The sequence below is a fragment of the Pseudoliparis swirei genome, chromosome 2, assembly GCF_029220125.1.
Source record: "Pseudoliparis swirei isolate HS2019 ecotype Mariana Trench chromosome 2, NWPU_hadal_v1, whole genome shotgun sequence".
In the NCBI taxonomy this organism is placed as follows: domain Eukaryota; kingdom Metazoa; phylum Chordata; class Actinopteri; order Perciformes; family Liparidae; genus Pseudoliparis; species Pseudoliparis swirei.
In genome coordinates, this window is record NC_079389.1 from 18,870,253 (window position 1) to 18,886,174 (window position 15,922).

At 40.5% G+C, this 15,922-nt stretch overlaps 1 protein-coding gene across 1 annotated transcript in view; it reads right to left on the reverse strand.

Moving 5' to 3' along the window:
• col18a1a (collagen type XVIII alpha 1 chain a) overlaps positions 1-15,922 on the reverse strand; it is an 84,920-nt gene that overhangs the window by 4,871 nt on the left and 64,127 nt on the right. The window contains exons 14-39 of the mRNA XM_056427448.1: positions 15,775-15,906; positions 15,601-15,663; positions 15,428-15,472; positions 14,544-14,675; positions 14,183-14,254; positions 13,795-13,821; positions 11,825-11,923; positions 10,859-10,894; positions 10,550-10,630; positions 10,418-10,450; positions 9,492-9,527; positions 8,713-8,772; positions 8,524-8,601; positions 8,323-8,358; positions 8,143-8,196; positions 7,948-8,013; positions 6,399-6,464; positions 6,082-6,112; positions 4,051-4,104; positions 3,901-3,935; positions 3,517-3,648; positions 2,708-2,858; positions 2,482-2,546; positions 2,185-2,313; positions 598-630; positions 168-488 (exon numbers count right to left, since the gene is read on the reverse strand). Coding sequence (XP_056283423.1) covers positions 168-488; positions 598-630; positions 2,185-2,313; positions 2,482-2,546; positions 2,708-2,858; positions 3,517-3,648; positions 3,901-3,935; positions 4,051-4,104; positions 6,082-6,112; positions 6,399-6,464; positions 7,948-8,013; positions 8,143-8,196; positions 8,323-8,358; positions 8,524-8,601; positions 8,713-8,772; positions 9,492-9,527; positions 10,418-10,450; positions 10,550-10,630; positions 10,859-10,894; positions 11,825-11,923; positions 13,795-13,821; positions 14,183-14,254; positions 14,544-14,675; positions 15,428-15,472; positions 15,601-15,663; positions 15,775-15,906 — 2,067 coding nt within the window. The remainder of the gene's footprint in view (positions 1-167; positions 489-597; positions 631-2,184; positions 2,314-2,481; positions 2,547-2,707; positions 2,859-3,516; positions 3,649-3,900; positions 3,936-4,050; positions 4,105-6,081; positions 6,113-6,398; positions 6,465-7,947; positions 8,014-8,142; positions 8,197-8,322; positions 8,359-8,523; positions 8,602-8,712; positions 8,773-9,491; positions 9,528-10,417; positions 10,451-10,549; positions 10,631-10,858; positions 10,895-11,824; positions 11,924-13,794; positions 13,822-14,182; positions 14,255-14,543; positions 14,676-15,427; positions 15,473-15,600; positions 15,664-15,774; positions 15,907-15,922) is intronic.

The window sequence follows — 15,922 nt, forward strand, 5'->3', positions numbered from 1 at the left end:
TATTGTATTGTATTTGATTTGATTGACTGAATAAAATACACAAACAAACAAAACAAATATATAAACAGACCACATTTTCATCCCTTTCAGTGCCTTTAAGATGATACCCTCCATTGCTAACTGACATGGTTGACATTTAGGAGCTCTCCTGGTTGAACTCTACTCACTCCGGATTCGGGGGGCTCCACATGACTGGCAGGCTGCACCACAGGTGGGCTGGGTCGCCGCTGTGGAGTGACAGGGTATCTGTTCTCAGTCTGTTGCGTGGCTAATCTCCCATCCGTCTGGCCTGTGTGTCTCGGGTCCGGGAATCTGGGATCATACTGTGGGGGGTATCTGGGGTCAACGGGCGGGTGTGGCGGAGGCTCAATCGGCCGTATGGCTGAACCCCCCTGGGAGTAATGGCCCGCTCCGTTGTTGTGGGACTGGTCCTGGGACTGGGGGTACTGGATCACAGGTGGAGGCTGGACCGCTGCCACCTCGTTCTCCTATAAATGAAAAATGAGAGATTTAAAGGAAAACCCAAAACAGTCAGTGAATGAAAAGGTCAAATATGTGTTCCATCTTTGTTTTCTGTTTTTCTTCTGTGGAACGTACCAGATCTCTGAAGAAGGGACTGTAGTCTCCAAGCTGAGAGGGGGAAATAGTAGCTGCTTAGTGACATCTCACAATGAATAAACAGCCTGATCTGAACTGAATTCAGAGTGTATTTTCTCTGCATTCATCAAATGACTTTTTTTAAACAAACACAAACACCTTTTCACACCCACAATAACATGTTGAAATGTTAATTCACATAACTCTATAAACACAAACATATAAAAACAAAACTATACATTTTCGCATGACAACCAACTATACCATTATTTATGTGAAAACTCATTTTGGGTAAAAAAAACAAAAATAAACAGGAACATAGCAGTTAACTTCTTTGGATTAGATGTTGCCCCCTAGTGGCCAAGGATTGACCACAGCAGCTATAAAGTCTAAAGGTGCGTTCACACCAAAAGCGAAGCCATTTTTCACGCTGCCCAAAACGTGTGAGTTTACTCGCTCGACCGTTCACCGTGTTCACGTCGAGACTCTCCACGAGGGGCGGGGCTTATCTCTGTGTCTCGTCTCCGTAAAGACCGTTATCATCTCCTTCATCCACCAGAATAACTAACCACTAGTTCTGCTTTATATTTGTCGTGGACGTCCCACACACTAACGCCCTCGTGTTTGGGTTCATGACATCACCCGTAGGCTCACTCAGCTCGGTCACTTTCACCGATGAAGTTACTGTTACGTCTGAAAGACTTCCGCCTCCAGCGCTACGAGAGCGGAACATCTACACGCGTGTTATTGTGTTCATAACATTATAATATATAATATATGTTATTGTGTTCATAACATTATATATAATATATGTTATTGTGTTCATAACATTATATATATAATATATGTTATTGTGTTCATAACATGATATACATAATATATGTTATTGTGTTCATAACATTATAATATAAGATGTTATTGTGTTCATAACATTATATATATAATATATGTTATTGTGTTCATAACATTATATATATAATATATGTTATTGTGTTCATAACATTATATACATAATATATGTTATTGTGTTCATAACATTATAATATAAGATGTTATTGTGTTCATAACATTATATATATATAATATGTTATTGTGTTCATAACATTATATATATAATATATGTTATTGTGTTCATAACATTATATATATAATATATGTTATTGTGTTCATAACATTATTATATATAATATATGTTATTGTGTTCATAACATTATATACATAATATATGTTATTGTGTTCATAACATTAGAATTTAATATGTTATTGTGTTCATAACTTTATTGTCCGTCTTGTCCGGCGGGACAGTGATGACGCGCGGAGCAACTCGAGAGCCGATTGGCCCGAGTTGCGAGATGACCGCCTCAAAGTTGAAATATTTCAACTAGGGGCGAAAATTGCGCCGCTGAAAACGCGTCGCCCACATCGCGCCGCCCCAAACGCCCCAAACGCGCCGCCCGGAAAAATATTGCGTCTATCGCAGCCCCACGCGTCTGTACGTTGACTCTTCATGGGATCCGGTAGTATTGAAGAGCTCCGGGTGAAATCAAATGTCTCTCAAAGTGTTTCCTGCGGTGCAGAGGACTGTACCATGACTTGCCGCAGTCCATCGCGCACTCTCAAATAGAGGTCTGCTTTGTCCAAGACGTAGATGAGGCTGCCCTCAGTCTGGCGTCTCGCAGTCGCCATCATTGTGTCGTATGACCTTAAAACAGTAACCTGTGTAAACAAATACACAAAGCACGTGGCTCTTGTTAAATGAATCAAAATAACTAACAGATGGCTCATCAAATGAAAAAGTGTACAAGCGCTGCAGTACGCAGACTGATAATTACAACTAACTGAACTTATTATCAAAGCCAGCCTAACTTGGATGGTGACACTCACCCCAGACGAGTGACCAGGACTTCCAGGGGCACCAGGAGGACCGGGAGGTCCGGGAACATTTAGGGCTTCAGATGTAAACAAAAGCGTGTTAGTGATTTGGCTTATGACCCGATGGAGTGGTAGTTTGTCTCCAGGAGCCAACAGCATCCTAAAGGTCACCTCCACACGAGATGTAGCCGTGTGTAGTTGAGGTCGTGACCCAGGATACTGGAGTCGGGTCGCTTACAGTGATCGGGCCGATACGCTCTGGGAAGTGAGGGAGGTCCGGGAGGTCCGGGTGATCCTGGAGGACCTTGGCGCCCGTCGTAACCAATCCCTGGTGTTCCTGGTGGTCCCTGGGGCCCAGGAGGGCCCGATACAGGTTCTCCCTTTGGACCCTAACACGAAAAAGAAAAACAATCTAAACTAGAACGGGTATTCGATAGAGCGCATACCTTCGCTTATCACAAGATTGGGCATTGAATTATGAACATTTTGGCATTAGTTGCATGCCAATTGGATAACAATTGGATAACCGCGCAATGGTAAAAAGAAGATTGTGACCTTTCCATGACCTTGACCTTAACCTTTGACCCGATCGATCCCAAAATCTAATCAAATGGTCCCCGGATAATAACCAATCATCCCACTAAATTTCATGCGATTCGGTTTAATACTTTTTTAGTTATGCGAGTAACACGCATACAAATAAATAAATAAATACACGGCGATCAAAACATAACCTTCCGCATTTTCAATGCGAAGGTAATGACTGGAATGCATTATAAAATGTAACATCGCCAAGACAAGATGAATGGGGCGACTGTGGGTCAGTGGTCAGCAGGTGCGTCTTTCAATCAGGGGGTTGGCGGTTCAATCCCTTCCCTAGTCGATGTGTCCTTGAGCAAGACGCTTAACCCCGACTTGCTCCACGTAGCTTATCGACGGCGTATGAATGTAACGAGTAAAGTGTCTTTGAGGACCTTAAAAAGCGCGATATATAAATGAAATGGATTATTATTCAATAATAGATGAGGACAGATTCTCAGGACTCACCTGTAAGCCTGGTTTGCCAGGAGGCCCTGCCGGGCCTTGTGCTCCTCCAAAATGTGGGTCGTAATATCCGCCACTCGGCTCGCCCCTCTCTCCCTTCACACCGACGCCGCCGCGCTCTCCCTTCAGTTCATTCTGTTGTAAAACGTTTAACATTAACCAGTAAATACAGTACATACATTAAGTACAGTACATTCAGTAAATACAGTACATCCAGCAGGTACAGTACATACATTAAGTACAGTACATACAGTACATACAGTAAATACAGTACATACAGTAAGTACAGTACATTCAGTAAATACAGTAAATACATTAAGTACAGTACATACAGTACATCCAGCATTCTGGGAAGCAGATTGGTGGGGTAGCGGTGAGTTAGCTTACCTTGAATGTGTAAATATCGAAATTAGAGGCGGTTCCTGAAAGAAAAAAATGTGTTTAAGTAAACAAGTACACACTAATTCACTTCTACACACAGTGGAGATGCATGTCATAATGGTACAGTATGTATATTTTACATGAACTAAGATTTACCTGGGATTCCTGGAATTCCTCGGTCCCCTCCCTCTCCTTTTTCCCCTTTAGTTGCTACAACAAAATGATAATTTCGAACATTGGTTAGTTTCGAAACAACATCGCCCAGGTGTATCTGCTGTGTGAAACTGTTGATCCTAACCCTCTTCTGTGTTTTATCCTGTAACGACGCAGCGCTGTTACCTAGACTAGGGGTAGTGTGAGATGTGCGTGTGTGTGTGTGGGGGGGGGGAGGGGGGAGACACAAGTTTATTGTTGGACTGTGGATGCTGAACACCATGTGCTCAGCTGGTACACACAGTGGTCCTTTGTTCTCCCTGCCAACAAACTGCAGGGAGTGACATATTGAATATATATATGTGTGTGTATTTATATATATATACACACATACATATATATATATATATGTATATACAGGACTGTCTCAGAAAATTAGAATATTGTGATAAAGTTCTTTATTTTCTGTAATGCAATTAAAAAAACAAAAATGTCATGCATTCTGGATTCATTACAAATCAACTGAAATATTGCAAGCCTTTTATTCTTTTAATATTGCTGATTATGGCTTACAGCTTAAGAAAACTCAAATATCCTATCTCTAAATATTAGAATATCATGAAAAAGTATACTAGTAGGGTATTAAACAAATCACTTGAATCGTCTAATTAACTCGAAACACCTGGAAACACATTTTCAAATGTTTGATTTTGTTTTGCTGTTATAAATCTTTTTTTTTACTTGGTCTGAGGAAATATTCAAATTTTATGAGATAGGATTTTAGAGTTTTCTTAAGCTGTAAGCCATAATCAGCAATATTAAAAGAATAAAAGGCTTGCAATATTTCAGTTGATTTGTAATGAATCCAGAATGCATGACATTTTTGTTTTTTTAATTGCATTACAGAAAATAAAGAACTTTATCACAATATTCTAATTTTCTGAGACAGTCCTGTATATACATATATTAATATTAATAATATATATATATGTATATATATATATATATTAATATTAATAATATATATATGTGTGTGTGTGTATATATATATATATATATATTAATATATTGCTTCCCTCTGCCTGTTTCCTCTTTCCAGGGTGTTCGGACAAAATACTTCCCCGGGGGCCCGACCACCCATTTATAGTTCCGGGAAATACCAAATAGAGGAAGTGGTTAGGGGGAAGTGAAGATTGGATTGGGATTGGATTCAATCTGTTGTCGTTGCACAGAGTACAGGTACACAGGCAACGAAATGTATTCTCTGCATTTAACCCATCCTTAGTTATTAAGGAGCAGTGGGCTGCAGTGATACGCCTGGGGAGCAACTGGGGGTTCAGTGCCTTGCTCATGGGCACTTCGACTCGCAGTTAATGGGGAGAGCGGGGATCGAACCGACGACCTTGGGGTTGCAGGACGACCCCCTTATCCCACTGAGCTTCAGCCGCCCTCAAGACGTGTGTTTATTTAAGTAAAACTATGGATTTATACTTTACTTTATTTATAGGAAGTCTAAATGTGGGGTAAATTAATATGGATATTTTGGTGGTTAGTAAACGTGTGTGAATAGTTAGTGTACATATGCTGTGATGGATAAACTGATCTCTAGATGGTAGGTCTGGTCTAATTTGTCCACAGGGGTATAAATAGAGCTCAATTGTTTGTGAGGGAACGGGTGGAGACCAGTAGAACCGTTGTGTGGTGGTTGAATGTCACGGAAAATAAAATGAAGCTTCATTCAAAACTGCTTTTCGACTCATCGGCTCATTTGCTTTCGTTGCCGCTCGTGCATCCTAACAGATCCATACATTCAGACTTGACAGCCTAATCTCTTGACAATAGAGTCTATATCCCCTCCGGGCTGAGGCAGCTTCATTGAACTAAAATTAAGATAGAACGGTTTATCTCTGCAGACACTTAATAAAAGCCCTTATTAAATCTCTCTTCCTTGACTAGCACTTTTTACTTCTTCATTCTGATCCCTCTCTATCCGACAGTGATATGTCTCGGTGCGACGTGTGAGAGAGGTCATACCTGGGTAATTCCTTGAAGTTTCATCAAAGCGCTACGAACGGGGCAAAGAGAAATGTTCAATGAAGAAACTCCCGGCAACAATAGAGGAAAAGATCTCAGATTTATGCTAAAATATGCAATTAGCGACAGACTAGTTCCAGCAGATAACAAGGCAAACAGAACAAAAGCAGCAGATAATGACTGGATATAGATATAACCTGATGTGGTTAAGCTGTCACCCACCAGGAGGTAGATGAGAGACATTAACGTTGTGCTAAATATAGTACATGTACAAAGTTTCATTTCACGGTTTACGGTTTTGCATCCAGTGTACTTACGTTGAAGCGATCTAAGGGCACGGTTGGCCCGGGGGGTCCAGGTGGTCCTGGTTGGCCAGGGACTCCCTGATGAAAACAACGTCTTTTACTCTTTTTCACCGATTTATTACTGACACACGATGAAGAGCTTTGACAGTATTTTATTATTTTTGTCAACTCCTGTGACACAATGAGTGCTAGCGTTGATTACATTTTCACATTCTCACAGCAAACACTGACAAGTCTGATGAAATGTACAGCTTTGATTTGCATTACCAAAGCTCACCGATGAGAATTTATATAAATATATATATACATATATACATACATAGATATATACATACATATATATATCTAAATATACATACATATATATATACATATACACATATATATATTATATATATAGATACATATATATACGTTACATATATATACATACATAGATATATACATACATATATATATCTAAATATACATATACGTTACATATATATACATACATAGATATATATATATATATACATATATGTATATATATATATATACGTTACATATATATATACATACATAGATATATATATATAAATATACATACATATATATATATACATATACACATATATATATTATATATATATAGATACATATATATATACGTTACATATATATACATACATAGATATATATATACATATATGTATATATATATATATATATACGTTACATATATATATATATACATACATAGATATATATATATAAATATACATACATATATATATATATAGATCTACAACAGATCATTGCTTTTATAGTCACTTTCATTTTTAAAGGTGGTGTAGGCTACCGCGTGTAGCATGGCCTACAAACTGTATTTTTGTTCTTTGTTCACATAGAAGGCAACAAGTTGCCACATCGGTGACTTCTAGGAAGCTGGAGGTCTTTTCAGTTCTGTTGTTTCTCCATGATTTTAAAAGTTGAAATCAAAAGCTCGGTTCGACCAACTTATAAACAACACCGTGACAGCCCCGCTAGCTAGTGCAGGCTAGCTAATTGGTTCCGCGAAAAGAGGTTGAAAAGAAATCCCAATGATCGTTTATTTCGATGCTCAATGCAAGACTCTCCTCCTTTTCAATGAGTTTGTGTAGTTTGTGACATGTGCAACCTGATTAAAGGCAGACACGTAACATTCAGTGTTGTTTGTGACAACAAGCCATGGCTTGGGTGTTGGAAAGTAAATACGAAGATGTCAAAAAATGTGCATTAACATCTGCCACTGACAGAAATGATCCCTCTAAGGCAGGGTCAGAGACAGAAGTGACATGCTGTTCTGTAGAGACGATCAAGAACAGACGTTTAGTTTAATAAAAGAACAAAGACGTGCTCTTTAAGAAAAGGGACCTTAAATTACTTCTGCTGTAATCTGGCGCGACAGAAAAAATTACAGGGGGGCGGGCGGAGATTTTTTTTTTTACTCAAAATTGTCTGGGAGCCATATGCCGTCACCGGAAGAGCCATAGGTTCCCGACCCCTGCTCTAAGGCATTGGTAACAATATTAACACTTACTGGGTAGCCATAACCGACTCCTGTCTCTCCTCTGTCACCCTTGTAACCATTTACACCAGGGCGACCCTGAGGGGAGAAAGTTAACCTTTAAATTTAACTAGAGGCACATGCAATAGGTCAATGAAATGATGATGTGGTACTTGGTATAAACACATAACAGGAAAAGCAACATCCAACCTAGGAAGGGGTACTTACTGGTCTTCCAGGCATTCCCATTTCCCCCTTTATTCCAGAAGGCCCATAATGGCCCTGTACAATAAATCATGAAATGAAAGACATTGTGAGCTGACAGGAGAATGAAGTGGGGGAAAAACACATGTTGGGTTTACAATTGTTCAGTTTAGATATATAAGATAGAGATGCTCAAACACTTACAGAGGGTCCAACAGGTCCAGGTATTCCTCTCTCTCCCTACATGCAGGATAGAGGAAATAGATTTGTTGTATCACCAAAAACAGGCACATTTAGAAATTAAAAGTAGCAACAAGTCTTATACTTTCAGAGGAGAGGTGCGTACCTCTAAGAGACAAAACAGACCGACAACAAAATGATGCAGTCAAAAGCAGTGAGACTCACCTTGGAACCCGTCAGCCCTTCCAGATGCAGAAGGTTTCCATCAGGTCCGATTACCAGGCCCGGTTCACCTTTCTCCCCCTGAACACGGAACAGCACCGACGAGACCACGCAGACTCAATTAACGACCGTGTCTCAGTGACAGCGAGTGGCTAAAGGAATTGTTGAACGAACAAATAACCGAGACTTTACCTTTCCCCCGTAGCCTGGAAGGCCGGGGTCCCCTCTGTCACCCTTTGGTCCAATTGGACCCTGAAGGAAAAATAAAGTGTTTATCAGCGTTCTTTGGCGGCAGGTGAGCGTTTCCACAGATCAATTCACTGTTGTGGAAGCCAAACTTTACTGTTAAAATTGTCTGCAGGGCATTATGGGGATTTTGAAATAAATGGAGGTAGAACTGGTTAAAGACACAGTCCATAATCCAGATGTGAAGGTCACCACCCACGTGTAGTTTAATTAAAAGACTCATTCCAACACTTGTTTCTATACGTCGGTCTTTTCGAAGTATCCGAGCACCACCTACTCCATCCAAACCAGTGAAAATAGCTCAGACTAAACAGAATACAAAGGCATGTTCCATAGGAAATAACCCCAACAAAAACACAACGCATCCATGTAGGACCTGTATCATTTATAACATGAAGCCGATCGCAGAAATAGCTTTTCACAGCATTTAATTTACGTTACCGTAGGAAAAAAGACGGAAGTATAATTGTGAATTGTTTTTGTATGATTTGTGTCTTCAGTAAGAGTGAATGCTCTTGGGGCTGAATGTTCCAGATGCCATGTGTTTAATATAAATAAATAACAAATAAAGAATTAATGTAAAATAACACGACAAAGACAACAAGACGACACCATTAATATGAAGTGTATTTACCATTAGAGTGACGTAAATACACTTCACATTTATGGCTGAGATACATTAATGGCTGTGCTATACATTAATTATGTATCCCAGGGAGACTTACAGGGAAACCAGCTTGGCCAGGTAAACCAGCTCCTCCCTGTTCAGGAAACATACACATATGAATTCATTAGTCGGGTCTTCCAAATGACTATATTGCATACATGTATTGTTTCAAACTTAAATTGGTTAAATATAACAGAAATTGGACAAGCTGGAACAGTTTAGCTCCTTACCTTCCTTTTTTTATAACTAACTATCATGTCATTCCAGATCCTGCTTCCCATCTCGTCAGTCCAACTCCCCTCACCTGCCTCTGACCACTCCCTCGTTAGTCCCTCATTACCTTCACCTGGTCTTCATGACCGTCTCACCTGTTGCCCATTCCCTCGTTAGTCCCTGTCTACTTAGGTTCCCTCACTTTCACTTGTCCTCTGCCAGATTGTCTTGTGTTTTCGTGCCAAGTTCTCCAGTGTTATTAGTGTATATTCCTGACCTGCCTGTTCTGACCTCTGATTCTCTGCCCCGCCTCTTTTTGGACTTGTTTGCTTCTTCGACTGATCTCCCGGTTTTTACCCAGCCTGTTTTCAACTAAAGACATTCATCTTTGTTACTCCTGTCTGAGTCGTGCTTTTGGGTCCACTCGAAGAGCACCGTGACACAAGCAAATCTACAGAGAACTTACTCTTGCCCTGCTTAGTCCGACTCATTCTAAAATATAAACTGAAGTCAGTGCAGCTTTGTGTACAGCAGCCGAAAATATACTATTTTGAAATGGAAAAAAAAGAGATGTTTTGTGGTCAGTGTTTTTTGTAAAAAAAAAAAAAATGTATGACTACAGTTTGTATGTATCATCAAAACATCAGTAAAGATGAAATGCTGCAAGATCTTAAACACCCCTTTAAGATGTCGGTCTTAAATATTTATTTCTTTACAAAAAGTGTGTGTGTGTAGTACATACATACATAACAAATAGATAAATATACAAACCTGGGGTCCATCATTGCCAACAACACCATTAACCTGCAGTGACACACATGTGGAATGAAGTTAATGCCGTCGCTGATTTAAACTGCTCTTGGTCAAGAAACGACGGTCTGCAGAGCGCGTCGTGTTGCTCACGTTGTCAGATGTCTGGTAGATGATTTGTCCAGGTGGCCCGGGTGGCCCTTGGAGGCCTGTTCCATCTCGACCCGTTTCCCCCTAAAATCACAACACAGCAAAAAGATGAGTGACTGTCCCACCTGGTAAGGCATCGTCCACTGGAAATTAATCAAATATTGATTGTAACACAACGTATGTTATTTTTTATGTTTTTTATGGAGATATCTAAATAACTACCAAGAAACATACATAAGTGAGATGTAATGTGTGTTGCAACAAACAAAGATATTTTAGGGTTAAAATTATTAAAATGTAAATGCAATTCACCCTTTCTCCTTTGTTGCCACCGTCACCCTTTGGTCCCTGTAAAATGAAATAAGAATAAGACAAAATACACGTGAACAAAAGGTGAAAGGTCCACATGTCTGATTCACGGCAGATGAGAGGAACAACCTTCTTATTCATTGAAACCTGAAGACAATAACTACACTGCTTCTTTCATATCACATGGTATAATTACCTCATAAACCTGTTCAATAAGATGATGAATTATAGTAATTTAAGATCCCATTCATATGTAAAATTTAATTCGCAATGCGCCTGCCATGACACAGTGTCACGCCCCGGCAGAGTTAAAGCATCCGCGTCCTTTGAGGTGCCAAGCGAGCTTTACCCAGCATGCCGTTTGGTGGAGTAACAAATAATATGAGAGTACGTGACATTTGAATAAAGTATGAATCACAACTGAGCCATCTCTATGACAATTAAACAAACACGAGGCTGAAGACCATGACATGCAATTGAAAGCTCTAGAGATAAAGCGAGTAAAGAAAAATAATAATGATAATAATAATAAATGGACCTTGTTAAACAACTATGTCCACGGTCAAGAATGAACTTTAATGCTTATATTGGGTATTACTTGTTATAGATCCCAATATGGCAGATATATTGATCCCAATGGGCAGCCTGATGTATTGTGCACTCGTAACAATATTTATAAAGCATTACTACTTTTTTTTTAACTGCAGGGTGGGTAAAAAAATCTATGAAATGCATCTTCCTTTCTTTGTTGTTTAAAAAATCGGTTGACAAAGGCTTTGTTCAGGAAAAAAAGTCAAGTATACTCGTTAGGAAAGTGTGCCCCGTTTGTCGTGCAACACGGTAAACCAAATGCTCTGTTACATCACATGGTAACACGGGAATTTAACACGGCGACCTTTCAAAAACGGTGTGACCTCTGGTATCCGGGCGGAGAGTGAAACATTGTCATTTGTCATCGATGTATTTTACCTGAGGTCCAGGGAAGCCGTCCAACCCTGGACGTCCATCTCTTCCTGTGAGCCCGTCGCTGCCCTTCTGACCTGTTATACCAGGCAACCCAGCTTTTCCCTGCAGAGGTACAATCGAGATACGACGATGAGAATCACGCTTCAGAGCTACTGCCTCATCAAGCGAAGAGTTGGCTTGTACTTCCTAACCCACTTAGAATCATCCCCCGACTCCGTAGCTCTCAGCTCCTCTCCGCTCATTGTTTTGCTTTAAGCAGGTCGTGTCCACGCATGTGTGCTGACTCACTAACTTGGGCACACTCGTGCTGCGCTTGCTCCGAGTTTGGCCTTCAGACCACTTCATTTTCACTCACTACGCTTGTTACATTAAATTCCACTGTTCCTTCTATCTCTGCTTTCATTTAATGCTGAGGTGGCCAAACGACTGCCTGTTTTTAAATGGCCCACGGTGAATAAAGAAACCCAATAAAACAATATAGATTGAGTATATTTAGATAAAGTTGCACAATGTGTACATTGCATATAAAAATGACCAGGCTACATTCTATAACACTTTCTCCATCTTAACCAGAAAACAATAATTGACCATTTCTGACGATTGTGTTTGTTCAATCTTAATATTACTCAGAGATTCACATTTTTACATCTTCAATTGTTTCGTAATCTTTTCAGTGAACCCTGAGGCACTGAGCAGAAACCAATATAGGTACAGTATATGTGAATTTCCCCCTGTTTTAACTTCAGTTGTTTACAGATTGACACACGGCATCATAATATTTTAAGTGTATGCCAGAAACTTTATTCGAGTTTAGAAGGTTTTAATCACATTTAAGAGCAGCAGCATTTGAGCAAACCTGGAACACCCTGTTCAGTGTCTCCTGTGTTCCGTGTCTCCTATGTCTCCTCTGTGTCTCCTGTCTCCTCTGTGTCTCCTCTCTTGATTGTTTAATTCCCTGCACCTGCCCTCAGCCCCTCTCGTCTCGTTACTGTCTGATGTCGTACACCTGTGTTTCCCCCCCTATATATTGTGTCAGTCTTTCCCTTGCCTCCTGTTGGATTATCGTCGATAGTTCTGTGTCTTTTTCCCGTCGTCCTGTCTTTCGTAGGTATTCCTGATTCTGCCTGTTTGACCCTGCCTGCCCTGACCCCTGATTCTCTGCCTGCCCCTTTTTGGATCTTGTTGTTTTTTTGGTAAACTTTTGCCTCATTAAAGAGCGCCTTTTTGTTATTCATATTGAGTCCAGCCTGTTTCTCTGCACCTGAGCCTCACCCCGTGACAAGAACCTGACAAAACCAGTAAACAGTCGTTATTATAGTGTTAGTGTTGCGTAGTTATTTTGAATGACAATTATTTTCTATGCATGAGGTTTTCTGAGCTAGAAACACAGCTTTTCTGACAGAGTAACTGGTTAAAAACTATGCATTTACTGTAATTTGGCCACTGATGATTGAATGATGAATATATTTGTCTCTTGCCCATGATCAAAAAAGTTAGTCCTCCCTGATTTAATGTATATATTTGTTGTTATTACCAGATCCGTTTGTGTGCTTGTATTTTTTCTTGTTCCCCTGCTTCTATTTCTCTAGACAGGGCAAGGACCTTCTTTTGCCCTCAGAAATCAATTTAGGGGCAGAGTATTTTTTTCAACCCCAAAGGTTTAGAAAACCCACGTGTGAAATGACAACAGAGGAGAGCAGCAAGGATAAGACGACCACCGTGAATGTTAGATACACTTCTTTAAGATGCTCGAGGCTGTGCGGAGGCTAAACTCGACCAGCTTTCGGTGGTGGTGGTGAAGTCGCGGGTACCTCACGCTGGTTGGTGTGTTTCTACAAATGTAATGCACTCAAAGCTAGATCCCTTCTTGATCCAATAGTCTGCTTTAAAAGAAGACACAACATTTGTAGTTGGCGAAAGGGCCAAGAGGACCAGCTCATCACAGATTAGTACAAAATACTTCAGTTACTTACCGGAAGTCCAGGGAAGCCAGAAGAACCCTGAAAGCACACGCATGTGGTTATTTGCAAGGTCAGGTCTATTTTCCTCATGCAAGGACGCAAGAGCACACAAGGACACAAGAGCACACAAGGGCATAAGGACGCAAGGGTACACTCAATAGCAATCTTGAGTATGAATCGGTCAGTAAAATACCAACATGACTTTAAAGATGCTGATCAGATCCTGCTTCAGAGAATTACATGTAATATGTGGACTTGAATAAAAGATTTAAAGAATTTCAGCACAAGGAGGAACTAACTATATCAAATTTTAAACCTTGTCTGTATTGTGAAGAATATGAGATGTTGTATATCGTCTTCCACAAAACCTGAAGTATTTGTATTCTCTTGCAGCACTGACCTGTCTTCCCTCGGGTCCTGTGACGCCAGGCAGTCCATTGCTGAACCCTCCACCAGAGGCCTCCATGTCATCCTTCAAACGCCAACAGAGATTTTATGACAGTTAGCCAAACTAAAAGTTTTGTTGGTTTGTTTTTTTCGATAAAGTTCCTTTTTTTTCTTCCTCAAATGATTTAGATAGGGATGGACGACAACAATGAGTCTGCAGTACAGCTGTCTATCATTGAGCCTCATTTTCATTTACTTCATGGATAACTGTCCTAGACAACCACATAACACGCATGAAATGTTTCTTATTTTTGGGCGTCTTTTACGTTCATACATAGTCAACTCTACCAAAAGGTATCGTCACAAAAACGTACAAATCCAACACGATAGCTTGGTCCGGGGGGCCCCGCAGGCCCTGGTTGCCCAACTGGTCCCAGAGGCCCGGGCAGACCAGCCAGTCCATTCAGTCCTGGGGTTCCCGGTAAACCGTTATCTCCTCGAGATCCCTATAGGGTGAAGTGACAGAGTAAAACTATTTAAATAGTAATAAAAGTAAATACAACGATTTCATTTTAAATAAAGTGCTTCTTACCATGGCGAGGTTGTGTAATTCATTGTCTCATAAAGTAAGTAAAAGTAAGTGCGATTTAATAGTATGTAGATTAATGTAACTGCACAAACACCAATGCTCATTGTTTTGGGGCTACCATAGCTAGCGGCTAGCGCTCACATTAAACTGGCTAGCTGACTATATTTGACAAACATTTGCATATCGTGAGAAGACACACATCCCCTCTGACGGCTGACGTGCTGGAGTCCAGTTACCTGCGGATGGGAAGGCTTAACGACCGCACTAAGCGGGTAACTTGGAGTGGATCTGTGTCTGAACCTTGCCCTTTCACTACTGGGGTCCCTCAAGGCTCCTTCCTGGGGCCCCTCCTCTTCTCTCTGTACACTAATTTTCTCGGTTCTCTCATTTGCTCGCATGGCTTTTCCTACTATGGATATACTGATGACACCCAACTGATCAACTCATGGTATTACTTTTGGTACTACTTATTATAGTACTTATGGTATTATTTATGGTATTACTTTTAGTATTACTCATGGTATTACTCATGGTATTACTTATGGTATTACTCATGGTATTACTTTTGGTACTACTTATTATAGTACTTATGGTATTACTTTTAGTATAAAACTGTAACGTGTCCGCTACTTTAAAGCATCATCTGAATGAAGACAGTGAAGTCCTCACCTTCTCTCCGACAGCTCCTGGAAGACCCAGATCGCCTAAATCACCCTGGTGGATGAAAAAGAGGGGGACAAAATATGTTCATAAAAAATGCACTGCACTTTAATGACACTGTGGCTATTGTGCATGTTTATATCATTTCTTAAATATTGAAGGAAACATCATCAAACGGTAACCTTTTCTCCATTGGTACCGAGAGCTCCTGGACGTCCATCCATCCCCGGCAAACCAGGCAAGCCCTAGAGATTTGGTTCAGGCATTCAGTTATTGTCGATGGGGTTAGATTCTACACTAATTATGGATTATGATTTATTTGAGTGATGCTGAGAGGCAAACACAAGGACACCTACAGGTTGACCGGGCGCCCCGTCCTTTCCTGGTGGTCCGAACGCCCCAGAACTCGATGCTGCTCCCGCTGTCGAGGGATTAGCTGGACCGGTGGGGCCGGGGGGACCGGGAGGACCCGGTAGACCAGGCGATCCCTTAAAACAACGACGT